We start from the raw sequence: 15,910 nt of genomic DNA, 5'->3' as shown, positions 1-15,910 counted from the left end.
TTGCTATAAATCACTCCTGAAGTCAGTGGGTGGTGGAGATTCAATGTGGAATTAATGGGCTTGTGAAAAAGAATAGGTTAAAGGGAAATAAGTGTGGGAATGGAATTGATGGGATTGCTCTGAGAGCTGGCAGACTCAATAGGCCTAACAGCCTCTTATACTGTGAGAGACATGAACATTCTGCGACTAACAAAAAAAAAAGTACAAACTTTTAAAAACTGACATTTTTCCACAAGAAAAATAAGCAAAGCAAGAGGTACAAGTCAGGAAATTAGTGCCTGGTATTGTGGTTGGGTGGGGGTTAGTGCAGAATTATCCACCAAAAATCAATGATAGATGGCAACTTTCACCAATGATTATGGTGAGTTTTGATAAACGAGGCTAAAATACAATGCAGTTTATAATGATAAAGCCTATTTAAATGATGTCATAAGTCCCAGTGATCAGATATCATACATTTGTGTTTTTGCAGCTGATACTGGAGCAGTGACCCTATCAGTTTAATAATTGTTGATCTCACAGGTCTGTGTCTTGCTGTTATCAGCTGACTCCCAGCCAATTTCCATTTTGTTGTTGCTTTTTCCAAAAATATATTTAGGTTCCAGATAAAGTGTGGAAAGTCGCATAGTGTTGAATATCCTGTTGGATTATTTATGCTCAGAGGTAAACTGTATTTGTAGGTAAAACTACCACAGTGAAACTAGAAGCAGGTAATGAGTTTGCCTGAGATCTACACGTTCAAATTTAAAAGTTGACTAAAAACCTCAGATCTTTATACATGGCAAAATAATGGACTAGAAAATTTTGGGCAGTTTATATGGCTTATCCCAAAATTATTTCCAGCTCAGTTATTTGCTCCTTCAAATAACTGGCCAATTCTCCAGTGTTTTCTCATAATATACCCCCCGTTGACAAATATTTGCTACTTTTGTCATTTTCCATGTACTACTGTGTACTACTTAAGCATAGTTTTAGAATGGAGCAAACATTTTACTGGTGTTCCATTGCTCTGTTGTGTTCTGAAACAGTGAGTTCACCAAGCTTGCTCTTCAGTAGATCAAACAAACCCAGTTTTCATTGATTATCATTTAGTTTGACTGTTATATGTGCCATGAATGTAAAATTTCTTTATCGTAAAATGAGGATTAGATAAGGTATCTTTATTAGTCACATGTACATCAAAACACAGTGAAATACATTTTTCGTGTAGAGTGTTCTGGGGGCAGCCCGCAAGTGTCGCCACGCTTCCGGCTCCAACATAGCATGCCCACAACTTCCTAACCTGTACGTCTTTGGAATGTGGGAGGAAACTGGAGCACATGGAGAAAACCCATGCAGACACTGGGAGAATGTACAAACTCCTTACAGACAGTGGCCGGAATTGAACCCGGGTTGCTGATGCTGTAATAGTGTTACGCTAACCGCTACGCTACTATAATGACTAGAATTGAAACCTGTAAGACAATGTTTTATTCTTCAGCTGCAGCATCTTTCTGAAACTACATGAAAGCTCCAACTTCTTTTCATTACTCTTGCTCTGAGGTACTAAGGTTAGGGAAATCTCAGCCACATTGTGTGAACAAATCAGAGCTAACTGATCTTGGAATGCCATATATTTTCTCATTATTGCTTAAAAGCCAAAGAAAAATGGTTGACATTGATCTTGGTTCTTATTACCTCCACAGAGATCCTTGCTGAATGTGAATGTTTTGGGGTGCTACATGTGTTGTCTATTCCCTGGGATTGCATTTGACCAATAGTTTGAAACTTGAAGCGCAGGAACTAAACGAGATCATCCTCGTGTTCCTCATGATGATTTAGAGGACTTGGTTTTGCAGTGATCTTCTCAAAGAATCGTAAGGTCATGGCTGATATTATTTCTTAACTCCACCTTACTGTGGTACTCTGTTGCTTCTCTGTGAAAGAATAGGTTACAGGGAGATAAATTGGGAATTTATGGAATTGTTCTGAGAGCCACATGGATCTGAAGGACTATATAGCCTCCTGTGTCGCGAGAAATCTGAGAAAGCAGAAAATGCTGGATGTTACATATCAGGCAGCATCTGTGGAGAGAGAAACAGTGAGCGTTTCAGGTCCACAATCTTTTATCAGGACTGAATGTTTGCTCTGAATGTGAATCTGAATCTTTCATCAGTTGATCAGTTCTGTTTCTTTCTCTGTAGTAACTGCCTGATCTGCTGACTATTTGCAGTATTTTCTGTTTATCCAGCATTTGCACTGTTTTGCTTTCTGTTTTCTTTAACCATTGAATAATAGCATCCCCCTTCAATGCCATAATGGTTTCTTTGATCAATACTGCCCCTCCTTACTGCGAGTCCTGGTTCAACTGGTTGCACTTTCAACTCTCAGTTAGTTGGTTGGAAGTTCAAGTCTTACTCCAGAGACTTGAGCACAAAACTCTGATTGTGGGAAAAGAAAGTGCTCTTTAATTACAGGAACCCACAAAAATCCTCATTGCCAATAGGAGTTCTGTCTATGTATTCCTCTTTCCAAGTTCATACAGTGCAGATGTTATCCCTCCTTCCCTCTCGGCTTGCAACGGTATGATTTACTGTGAACAGTAAGCCCATCACATTTACTTTAATATGGTAGTTTCTGTTTTTATACTTTAGAGGAAAGATAAATGAAGAAAGAGCCTGTGATTTCCTGATGGTTCTATATGAGCTCCAGTTGACCTCAAGGAGGACAAAGTAACAACTACATCTGAATGCCAGAATGATGTAGTATGCTTTATATTTATATAGAAAAGATCAGACTGGTTTGGTGTAATTGTGTAAATGTATGTAGTATTGTAAATGAGGTTAGTGATCTGTTGATACAAGTATTCACACAGAGCTATGACATTTTGACAAAATCACATCTTTGTTTTAATGAACCAGAGTTAACATTCCTGAAGGTCAGTGACCAGTGGTGTTCCACAGGGATCTGTTCTGGGACCCCTGCACTTTCTGATTTTTATAAATGATTGGATGAGGACGTGGAAGGGTGGGTTAGTAAGTTTGCAGATGACACGAAGGTTGGTGGTGTTGTGGATAGTGTAGAAGGCTACTGTAGGTTACAACAGGACATTAATAGAATGCAGAGCTGGGCTGAGAAGTGGCAGATGGAGTTCAACCCGGTTAAGTGTGAAGTGATCCACTTCAGGAGATTGAATTTGAAGGCAGAATACAAGGTTAATAGTAGGACTCTTAGCAGTGTGGAGGAACAGAGGGACCTTGGGGTCCATATCCATACATCCCTCAAAGTTCCCGCACAGGTTGATAGGGTTGTGCAGAAGGCATATGGTGTGTTGGCCTTCATTAGTCGGGGTATTGAGTTCAGGAGCTGCCAGGTAATGTTGCAGCTCTATAAAACTCTGGTTAGACCACACTTGGAGTATTGTGTTCAGTTCTGGTCGCCTCATTATAGGAAGGACGTGGAAGCTTTAGAGAGGGTGCAGAGGAGATTTACCAGGATGTTGCCTGGATTGGAGAGCATGTCTTATGAGGATAGGTCGAGTGAGCTAGGGCTTTTCTCTTTGGAACGAAGGAGGATGAGAGGTGACTTGATAGAGGTGTACAAGATAAGAGGCATGGATCGAGTGGACAGTCAGACTTTTTCCCAGGGTGAAAATGGCGAACACGAGGGGGCATAATTTTAAGGTGATTGGAGGAAGGTGCAGGGGGGATGTCAGAGGTAAGTTTTTTTTACACGGAGAGTGGTTGGTGCATGGAATGCACTGCCAACAGAGGTGGTGGAGGCAGATACATTCGGGACATTTAAAAGACTCTTAGATAGCCACATGAATGATAGAAGAACTTAGGGCTATGTGGGAAGGAAGGGTTAGATAGATCTTGAAGCAGGATAAAATGTCAGCACAACATTGTGGGCCAAAGGTCCTGTACTGTAATGTTCTATGAATGCAAAGTATTCATGAAAGAGAATAAGCAGGAAAAGGAGATGGGGGGTGGGGGGGGGGGGGAAGAAAAAAGTGCATATTTCATGATCTTGAGATATTCAAAGTACAGTCCTCCCCACCTTGCAAGCGCCCAATTTTTGTACAATCTGTACATACAAACGAGCATTTGGGAGACCTGGCTGGATGGATTTGCCAGCTGCTCTGGGACTGCAGGCATCTTCTGCGTGGGAACTTGTGTTTCGAACATGACAGGAAGAGCACCCTGTGGTAACCTGGGGAGGACCTGAACTTTGTAATGTTGGAAATACAGCTCCAAATTGAGTACAGCAAGCTAGCATGAAGAGCAACATGACAGTCTGATGGAAGGATGTCACTTTAGAGCAGAGATGAGGAGGAATTTCCTTAGTCAGAGGGTGGTAAATCTGTGGAATTCATTGCCACAGACGGCTGTGGAGACCAAGCCATTGGGTATATTTAAAGCAGAGGTTGATGGGTTCTTGATTCGTAAGGGTGTCAAAGGTTATGGGGAGAAGGCAGGGGAATGGGGTTGAGAAGGGAAGATAAATCAGCCATGATCAAATAGTGGAGTAGACTCGATGGGCTGAATGGCCTAATTCTGCTGCTATGTCTTGTGGTTTTATAATCTGCTGCGGTGCTGATGATTGAGAGATAATAGTAAAGTAAGGCATGGGGAATTATTCCCCTGCTGCTCTTTGAAAGACGCTCATAAAGATCTGCATCCACTTGAGGGGCCAGACTGGACTCAGCTGATAAATGCACTTCTGACTGTGTTGCAGTCCCTTGGTGCTGCATTGTATCATCAACCATAAGCAATTTTACACTGCTATCTGCAGTGAAATCTGGAGTGTGAGGTGAGAGTGCAACCAGCTGAGTGGTGGCTGAAATTCGTAAGCCTGTGAACCTTGCTGTTCACTATCTGCATGGCAGTATCTCAGCTATTCTCTTTGGAGCAGAGAAGATTTTAAAGCCCCAAAGGATTTAGATGAATTAAATAAAGATGAGCACATTCTGTTTCCAGTGATTGAAGGGTAGATAACTGGAGGGCACAGCTATAAAGTGATTGGCAAAAAAAATCATGAGGTGACATGAGGAACTGTTTTTGTGAATTAAACCATTCAGAATGACAGCAATCTGATAGGATGATGAAAACCAACTCAGCAGTTATTCTAGAAGAGAACGAGATTAAAATCTTGAAGAATGAGAATACTATGGTTCTATAGAAAGAAACTTTAACTGGATTTCCCTTTGGAAGAGATAAGTCAGATTTAGTGAAAAACAGAAAATGCAGGAAACATTCAGTAGGTCTGTAGAAAGAGAAATAATGTTTCGGGCGCACTGGAAGCGTGGTGACACTTGCGGGCTGCCCCCAGAACACTCTACGCAAAAGATGCATTTCACTGTCTGTTTCGATGTACATGTGACTAATAAAGATATCATATCTTTAACAGAACTGTGAAAGAGAGAAAACAAGTTTGTTTTAAGTTTGGGAGAGGGTGGGGAAGGGATGCATAGGACAAAGCGAATGTGTCTGATGGGGTGAGGCCAGGATTGCTGTTGGGTTAAGCTAGAGATAAAGTCACCTGGTTTATAGGCTTATGAGGGCAGTTGGAGAGAGAGAACATGAACATACACTATGAAATGTGGGCAGTTAGAAAGAAATAATATAACCAAAGGAACTTGAGGGTGAAACTCAGAGGTGCAGCAAATTCCCTGCAGGTCACACCATGCTAATAGAAGGAGGAAATCTGAGCCAAAATTACACATGGATGACCTACAGCAGAACTGGCCAGTTGTGATAAAACAGAGAAAGCAAGTTATATAAAGTTTGTAGAATTCAATACGAAGTCCAGAAGGCTGCAATGTGCCCTGAAGGAAACTGTTTCCCAAACTTGTATTGGGCTTTGCTATAACAGTGTAAAAAGACACATCCATGTAGGATGGAGTGGAAATGGGATTAGGCACTAAAGTAGAAGACAACACTAAGCTCACAGAAATCTCTGTAGACTGAATGTGGGTGTTCTGCAAAGCGGTCACCCAATTTATGTTTATCACCATTGAAGAGGACATCACATTGTTAGCACCAAATGCTGTACACTGAAATGGAAGAAGGGCAATTGAATCACTGCTTCACTTGGAAGATTGTTAGGGCCCAGATGTTGGGATGGGAAGAGGTAAAAGACAGCTGTAACATCTCCTGTGGTTGCATGGGAAAGTGTGCTAAGAGAAGTTGGTGGAGATGGAAGATAAGCTGAATACCTTCCCTCTGCATCATTATCATTTGGAATAAGGTTTGATTCTGAGGTGAAAAAACTATTACTCAAACAAACATTAACTCGTCTTTGGATATGGTTCCAGGGGTTTAGAAACTATCATATCTTGCTTCAAAAATGATTTAGATCACGTCTATTGAATAGTCAGGGATAATCACTGCTATGTCCATGTACATACATTTTACAGTAAGAGTGGGAATTTTACTATTTTTCTTCCTAGTTATGTGGATATTGAAAACAATTATAGAAGGCCCATTCCTTCCTGAGATCAACTAACTCAATTCAGGCCAAGGATGAGATCTTTTTTTATTTCTGTATCTTCACTCAATTCTGCCTTTGTTCAGATTATCCTCACTAAAGAAAACAAGAATTTTTCAGGTCTTATGGTCCAGATTATGGGACATCTGTTGTAAACTACATACTGATAAAGCTTAGAAAACTGAGACTTGAGATGGAAATGGGTGTCATTGAAGATGTAGAGTTAGAAAAATGCGGTGGTGATAGAGGGAAGGAATTGTTGTCCGGAACAAGGACTGTGATGATAAATAACATGGATGTTTGGGGAGATTTGAGATGATGGAACAAAGGAGGAGAAAGTACCTCGGAAGCAGCTTTGTTACTTGTGTGACTGGATCCTACCACTACTCTAGTGGTTTTGTTGGGGCAAGTCGTATAAACTAAAGCAACAAGGAACATTTTGGTATGGTGTCTCCACCCACTAATATGTTTAAGTCAACTTTCTAATACAGTTGTCCACGGTATGCTTGTGGATGAAGTAGGTCTGTGTGACATTCTGGAGAGAATGATGCTTGCAAAAATGTATTCTTGTGCTTCCTCCCCACCCCCTTTCAGCAATTGAGCTTTTTAAATTTTGAATTAAGTCTTTGCATATAAATTAACACAATTGTGTGTTTGTTTGTTCGCGGTGTTTAAAATGTATTACTCTGAAGGTTTATTGAAATATTTGCATTCTTGTCGAGTTATATCTTGGTTTCTAATCCCGATTTACCTGAATTCAGCGGAAGAAGAGATTTGATGAACGAGTTCAGGTGAATTAGTATTATATGTCATCTCTCTGCCCTGCTGGCAACTGTTCACTGCCCTTGGCAATTGACTGATTAATAATAAAATTCAAGAGACCAAACCTGAATTTTCTCACCCTTTTGAAGTGCCCTATGTTAGGTGTTTTACTAAACTATGTAGTCAAAGTGGTTAGTTGTTCAGCAAAACCATTTTCAGGCGTCTCATTGAAAGCTGTGAAAAAGGATAACACAAGCTTTCTGTGTGAGGTGAAATTATGCAATTTCTGGCCAAAAATGCCTTTTTGTGGAAAGCATGTGGTTGATGTTCCACACATGAATCTGCACACTTAACACAGTGAAAAATGTAAGGATTATCAGCTGTTTGGATTGCTGATGGTCAGGATTTCTGAAATAGCTAATTATGATTGCTACTTCAAATCCTATTTTAAGTCATTAATTTAGTTAATCTGGTTCTTTTGCCTTAGCCTAGCAGTGGTGGATAAATTTACAGAATGTGTAATTGCTGACTAGGCTTTTGTACACTTCAGAAACATGTAGCTGGTGCATTACCAAGATATCGCTCTCCATGGAGTTTTCAAATTATGTACATCTATATTGAGAAATGTTTCCAGTAGTTCCATTAGACTTCTTCCACTTGTTGTGACACAAGAACATCTGAGCTTTTGTCTCTGCCGTTCATCTTGCTTTAAACTATTAAGCTGCTCCCACTTACAGAAACTTAGAAAACAGGACCAGGAGTAGTCCATTTGGCCCTTAGAACCTGCTGCACAGTTCAATATGATTGTGGCTGATCCTCTATCTCAATACCATATTCCCATTCTCTCCCCATATCACTTTGGTGGCTTTTGTGCCTAGAAATCTATCAACATCCGAAAGTATATTCAGGACTTTATATGTACTTTATTTATCCACGAGGGCATCTGGCTGGGGATCAGAATCATTCCTTCCCTCATTGTTCCCTACCTGCACACCTCTCTGATTGCTTCTGTCAGTGAAACAATATTTACTGTCAAAATTCTACTGATTTTCAAATAAATCAAATTATAAAGCCTGGAAAAGGGCCAAGAATGGATGAAGTAGTGGACCAGCTAAGATAATCCAGCTTGTGGGTCTTGGGGATGAGATAGAAGCAGCTGAGGGACCATGAGACTGAAAGGGAAGATCTTTTGAGGAAGTCAGTGACAGGGAGACATTGGCCTGCTGTTCAATAGTGGGGTCATGGTCTAGAGGGAGGTATGAGCTGGCGTTCAGTCTTTGAGAGGTACGGGTCAGTCTGTCATACAATGGTGCAGCTATTATCAACTGCTTGCATTGGTGTGTTAGAGTGGAAAAATTGAGACCATCAATGTCATACTGATGAATAGATCTTGAGAGGTTAAGAGGCCAGAGGGGGCTGCAGGTGAACCAGCAATTCTGAAGACAGGAGAAAGGGTCCACAGTCTGGGGTGAAGATTCCTGTATTTGCCTGAAAAATATCAGCCTTTTTTTCACTGTCATCATTTTTTATAAGGGGATAAAATTGATCCACCAAAGAGAGGGAAAGACGTAATGGAAAGGAAGTAAAATCGAGCAGATACAGAGCAAATAAGAGTGTAACATTCTTGATAAGTTATGGATGCCTGAGGAATCTTGTGAACGCCTGCACTTATTTTAATGGAAAATATGGAAGCTTGAAAAGCAATTTTTGTTTGGGTATGAGTATAGCTGGCTAGGCCTGTATTTACAACCTGTCTCTAATGATCCTGAGAATTGAGTGGCTTACGACATCATTTGAGAGGGCAGTTCGGTATCAACCACATTGGTGGAGCTAGGATTAAAAATAGACCAGACCAGGTAAGGGTGGCAGATTTCTTTCCGTGAAGGATGAATTTTTACAATAATCCGGTGGTTTCATGGTTACTTTTCTGATATCAGCTTTGTAATTCTTGATTTATTACTCCCAGCTGGGATTCAACTTGATTTCTTTGGATCAATAGTCCAAACCTCTGGATGCTAACATGCTTGTGTGATTAGACATTCCCCAAGTGAAACGTCTGCTTATTCCTTTGCTTTCCAAATTGTGTATATGTTGCCATCTATTATGAATAATAGATGATCCAAGTATAATGTACCAGAAGAGTGCAGAAAGCATGATTTTTAAATTTGGATTAAATTATGCTCGTGACCTAGTGAACGATACCCTACTCTTGAATGCACACCTCTTCAAATAATGACTACATTTAGTCTTCCCTCCTTTTGTGTGATCATAAAGGGTTAACTACATAATAAGGAGCAATTAATGTTTGCCGAAAAGGACCATCAGATGATGTGCTTGTGGCAACTCCACGCAGAGCATTACAAAATTAATCTGCATAATTCTTCATCTACCACTACTTCAAATATATATCCACGTCTGTTATAAGCTCCCTGTCTCTGTGTCAATAATTCTTGCTGCAAAGCATTTCATCCTCTAATAATCCAATGTAGAAATGTATTTCTTCTGCCAGTCTTCATTAAGTTAGTGCAAGTTTTACATTGATGAGTTTTGATCACTGATTTGCTGACCAATATTATTCGACGTCAAGACCATAAAAATTAGAAGCAGGAGCAGACCATACAGTCTTTCCAATTCCCATAACTCCTGATTGCAATGTAGTATTACAAACTGAACAAAATGCAATTTTCAAAGATATTACTTGCCTTCCAACACTTGCATCCTAATGTAAGACATGAATGAGATTAGTGTGCTCTTGGGTGTAACAGTCACTCTTTTCACCAATGTATTTTACTCTATATCAAGATTTTTATACTTCCCCATTCTTTTCCTGTATTTATCAATTTCTGTTTTGATGAATATTTGTGTTCCAGATATTAAGATGTTAATGATTGGGATGGAATATGCAGTGCAATTAGCTTTATTTTGGACAGACTACCAATTGAATGTTTAAGTTTTAAATAAAAGCAGAAGATATGATAGGTAATTCATAACACTTTCATTCAGTTAGGCGCTACTTTTTATTATCACTTTGGAAACGGGGCTAGTAACTTAATTAGAGCTTAGGGTGGGGAAGAGGGGATTTTGTGAAAGGGTAGTGAGAGGCGGGGCGGGATCATCGGGTGTAAGGAGTTGGGGGATATTTTGGATAACCACAGCTGGGGAAGAGATTGGGTGGGGTGGGTTTAGATGGGGGTGGGGAGCTTGAGAGAGGGTCAGGGATGAGGTGTCATCTTGAGGATGTAGGCAAGGAGGGAGCAGGTGTGGGCAATTCCTAACAAAAAGTTAGAGGAGGAGCTTCTTTAACCTATCTGGAGGAGGATGACAGTCTTAGACTTCCTAACAGTGATGCAAGTTGTGTCAGGTTTTTCAATCTATGTTGGAGCAGGACTCAACCTTCATATACACTTTCAATCTAGATTGTTCCAGATTTTCAATGTGATTGGGTTTTTGATAAAATTCTGTCACATAATGTGTAAGAACATTGTTCCATGTTGCGAGAAAGTGAGGGGGCAAAGGTTTCTGGTGGGTGATGATCTGAAATGATGTTTGGTTACAGGGTCACGGTCCAGAGAAAGATGAAAGGAGTTGTTGGTTATTTCCAGTTAGCTGAAGTTGTCATGGGTAAATAACAGTCACACTGTTATCAGCAGGAGTAATGACAACATCAGAGTTGGAATAAAAATGGAAATCCAGAGATTCAGATAGCTCTAGATCAGCAAAAGAAAGTTATTTGAAGAAACGTAGATGACCAGTAATGAGAAATAGGCCAGTGAAAGGAATCCTGGAGGATTGAAAACAATGGAGTGATTTATGTAACTAACAAGAAATGACTGAGGTCAGGATGGTAGCTAAAGAGCTCTATACCAAGCCAAGTTTGGGAATTAATCAGGACAGATATGAGAACAGCCCATTTGGGCTTGGGAAAAGTTCACATGGAGTGATTGAAAACTCAGTACGTCAATGTTTGGAAATAAACGTGATTATTAATCTAAGAACCAAGACCCCTGTGGTCTATGTTGCTGGAACAAGAGGTTAACTGTGCACAGCAGAGAAGGTGTATGGCTATTGCAACGGCAGTTCATACAAGGAAAACCATTGAAAATGGATATGCATGTGCAGTCACCACCAGGAAGAGAACAGCAATACTGATGACTAGCCAGTCTGAAGGAGACCACGAGGAATCTCAAAGTAGAAATATTGTTCAGGTCATAAAGCTAGCTGATGAGAAGCAGAGGAACAGAAGTGATCAGTTGGATGTCATTAGTAGATAGCCTAGTCAGCAGAAATTTGTGTGTTCAAAGATGAAGTCTGATTCATTTTCAATATTATGGGGTCAGTTGAAAAATCCTTGAAGTTATTGTTTTCAATTTATTAACTACTCTCGTGTTGATGAATGTTTAAAAATTACTCAGTTGTGTAGGGACTACTACATTTTTGGACAATTTTCATACCTTTGAAAGTTGCAGTACTTATTTGGACTTTTATAATCTACTTTTAGATTGAAGATGGAGGGAAAGCTGCTTTGTCGAAGAAACTACAGGTCGGCGACGAAATTATAAATATTAGTGGCTCCCCACTATATGGCTCAAGACAGGAAGCACTCATCCTTATTAAAGGATCATTCAGGGCACTGAAGATGGTGGTGAAAAGGTTGGAAACACTCCTCCATTAAATTAGAACGGGTATTCATTTCGACTGAACATGTGAAGTTTGAATTTATTGAGGAAATCTGCTTGTCTAAAACATAAAAAGAAATAGATATCTGTGCACTTACTGGGCTAAATGTGTTTTTGGGGCTATAATTTTGTCTCCTTTATGAAGTCTATTTCCTCTGGTGTCACCAATAACTTTGCATGTCTGTTTTTCTATCCATCTGCACCCATCCATCGTGCCCTTGTATGCAACTGCCATTGTATATGTGATTGCTCAGCATTAAGTAATGAGAGATCATGTTTTCTTTTTTTTCTATGACATCAGTGCAGAATTCCCCTTAGAATGATCCTGATTTAGCACATTAGATGAATGCGAGAACCAATTAAACCAACGAGTTTTAGTAACGATGGCCAAGAAAATACTAGATTGTTGTAAAAATTTACTTAATTCTCAATGACCTACAGGAAGGATAATCTGCCCTCCTAGCCTGATCTGTCTTGCATGTGACTTTAGACATGCAACAATGTGGTTGATTATTACCCTCTGAAATGGCCTAGGAAGCCAGTAATTGCTACAGTAAAACAGAAAATGAAAAACAAAAAATGGATGGACTACTTGGCGTCAGTCTAGGCAACAGCAAATTTGTTCCCAGCCCAGTTTATTCTGCAAAGCCCTGCTATCAAACATCTGGGGACTGGTGTTCAAACAGGGATATATTTTCCCACTCGTACATTCCGTGAGTATGTCCCATTCCACTGGTAGGGTGAAATTACCTGGAATGGCAGCACACTGATATATAGGCTGAAGGGAGGAGCCCCAGGAATCCTCAACAATGGCTTCAGACCCCAAGAAATCTCATGGCATCATGGCAAACTTCCTAGGCTGTTGAATCAGTGCCTCTCCATGTTGAACTGTACTTGGAAGAAGCACTAACATTAGTAAAGGGTAGAATGCACTCTGGGTGGGTCTTCAATGTCTTGGTAGATGTGGCCACCAAATGAGGCTTGGTAGACATACCATTGACCAAGATGGCCACATTCTGAAGGACATAGATGCCAGATTGGATCGGCAACAGATGACAAGTGAACCAAAATGAGTGATAAACCAACTTGACCTCATACTTGCCAATCTACCTGTTGCAGATCCATTTGTCCATAATAGCATTGGTAGAAATGACCACTGCACAGTTCTTGTGGTGAATAAGTCCCACTTTCACACAGAGGACACACTCCAATTCATTGTGTGGCACTGCAATCATTTTTCGGCACAGTTCTTGACCTCCATGATGATCTGTGGACCACTAGCAGCAGCAGAAATGTACGTCACCAAAATCTGTGACCACATGGCTTAACATGGTTGAACCCTGGCTCAATGAGGAGTGCAGAACCACAGACCAAAAGCAGCATCAGGCCTATCTAAGAATGAGGTCCAAAGCTTCTGAAGTTGCAGCATGGGACCATTTGTGTGCCGAACAGCGAGCTGTAGACAGACAGAAGTGATCCTAAAATCGATGGATCCGATCAAAGCTCTGCAGCCCTACCATATCAAATAATGGATTGTAGCAGACCATTAAATAGTTAATAGGAGGAGGAGGCTTCCATTAGCTATTTACTTGTCCATTACTCAACGTTGACAGGCCCAGCAAATGAACGTAAAGACAAAGCTGAAGCATTCACAGCTATATTCACCCAGAATTGCTGAGTGGGCCATTTCAACTTCCTCCTCCACAGTCAGGAAAGCCAGTGTCCAGCCAATTCTGTTCAATCGTGTAATGTAAATAGCCAAGATCAATCTGTGCAGCAAAAGATCATGGGACCAGGCAACTCCTGACTGTAGTGTGGAAGATCGATGCTCTAGAACTAGTGGTGCCCATCACCAAGCTGTTCCAGTGCAGTTACAGTGTGGGCATCTACCAGGCATTGGTCATGGGAAGTTACCCGAGCAATTATCCACAATGAGGGCAAAATTATCTGCCTACTTACTACCCAATTAGTCTACTCTCAACCACCAGCAAATGATGGAGGGTGTCATTGATAATACTATCAAGTGGCACTTGCTTTCTGAGTACTTTCTCCTGGATGCCTAGTTTGACTACTAGCTCCACACTTTATTGCTGCTTTAGTCCAGAGAGCTGAATTTGAGAAGTGAGGTTAGATGGAAGGATTTGACCAAGCGTGACATCAAGGAACCCTGGTAAAACTCGAGTCAGCAGGTATCATGGGGAAAACACTCCAATGGTTGCAGTCATACCTTGTACAAAGGAAGATGGTTGTGGGTTGTATGATCCCAGCCTCAGACATCACTCCAGGGCATCCACAAGGCAGTATACTCAGCCCAGTCATCTCCAGTTCCTTCATCTTTGCATTATAAGGCCAGAGGTGGGGATATGTGCTGCTGATTGCACAGTGCAACTACTGAGCAAATGAAGTATTCCATCCCAGCATATGGCAAGACCTTACCAATATTCAGGCATGGGCTGACAACTGACAAGTAACATTCATGTCAGGCAATGGGCATCTGGAATAAGAGTCTAACATCTACCCTTGATATTCAATGACATTGTCATTATCAGGTTCCCTGCCATCAATATCCTGGTATTAATCATTGACCAGAAACTCAACTAAGCCTAACCATGTAAATACTGTGGTTGTAAGAACAGATCAGAGGCTGGATATCCTGTGATGAGTAACTCGCCACCGCCAGATGTGATGGAATGCTCTCCACTTGCCTGGATGAGAGCAGCTCTATCAACACTCAAAAAGCTCAATGCTATCGAGGGCAAAATCTTTTGCTTGATTGGCACCCCACCTACCACCCTAAACATTCATTCACTGCACCATCTGTATAATGAACTGTTGCTACTCGTCTCGGCTACTCCGACAGCGTTGCCCGAATTTGTAACTTCCTATGACCAAAAAGGACAAGGGCAGCAGATGCATGAAAGCACCATCACCTGTGGGTCTTCTCTGCAAGTTGCGCACCACTTTGACTTGGAAATATCTTGCCATTCCTTCTTCATTGGAGGGTCAACATCCTAAAAGTCCCTATCCAATAGCATTGTGAAAATGCCTTCATCAGAATGGTTGCAATGCTTCAGGAAGGTGGCTCACTGGCGTCATCTCAAGGGCAGTGGTTATGGGCAATAAATGCTGGCCTTAGCAGTACTGCCCACATCCTGATAAGTGAATGAATAAAAATGACAGTTTGAGATCCTGGCTTGTTCCTTTGATTTTTTTCTTTGGTGTGTGGATATAGATAGGCATGGATTATTGAATAGTGTGGAGATTACATGAGGATTGAGGATATTTTTCTGTTTGTGTTATGAGTTGATTAGTTCTTTGGTCTGATGCTGCATGAACAGAATGTCTCCTGGAGTACATGTGAGGATTGAATTATGGAGCATCGAATATCCAACAGTCTCTGAAAAATGTGGTGCATCAGTGAGAACAGTGGAATAATGCAGGTTTAAGAAATGTGTAGTCAATACCCCTGTCTACAAGCTGACACTGAAGCTGGCTTTATGCTGTGTACAATTATAGGTAGTCTTGGTGTTTGGTAGAATGAGGGGAGTAATTGGCCAGAAACAGAAGTTTGAATTCATATGAGTAGACTGATAACTTTTGAAAATCCATGAAGATTTTGCTCTGCAATATCAAGGTTTTCATTGACTGACTTCAATTGTCAGTGATTTTATTCTAATAATTTTAACTGAGTCTTGTGAAGATAAAGATTGTTGTATTACAGGACTGGGGAAGTTAATATAATCTCCAAGATCTTTATGACGCAGCAGATAACTTTATCAACACGTAGTGGGATGAGGGTTTGCTCCAGTTTTCTCCCTTCCCAGCAAGTTGCCACTCTTTGTCATGAGAAGATGGTAAACTAGAGGCTTGGAAGTGAGTCCTGCATCCACTCCCTCACAGATGATATGTGACATGAATTCGCCAATAAATAATGTTTACAATGCACTAACTCATTGCGAACACGAGTTCCCAGCATGGCCTCTCCCGACTCTACTTCCGTAATT

General features: G+C 40.8%; 1 protein-coding gene across 1 annotated transcript in view; it reads left to right on the top strand.

Annotated features, from left to right (window-relative positions):
- LOC127573013 (protein Shroom4-like) overlaps nucleotides 1-15,910 on the top strand; it is a 219,444-nt gene that overhangs the window by 139,187 nt on the left and 64,347 nt on the right. The window contains exon 3 of the mRNA XM_052020750.1: nucleotides 11,729-11,880. Within this exon, the coding sequence (XP_051876710.1) occupies nucleotides 11,729-11,880 (152 nt within the window). The remainder of the gene's footprint in view (nucleotides 1-11,728; nucleotides 11,881-15,910) is intronic.

Source organism: Pristis pectinata, chromosome 8, assembly GCF_009764475.1.
Source record: "Pristis pectinata isolate sPriPec2 chromosome 8, sPriPec2.1.pri, whole genome shotgun sequence".
Lineage (NCBI taxonomy): Eukaryota > Metazoa > Chordata > Chondrichthyes > Rhinopristiformes > Pristidae > Pristis > Pristis pectinata.
Note: the sequence above shows the minus strand (reverse complement) of the source record. Positions and strands in the feature narration are given on the sequence as shown.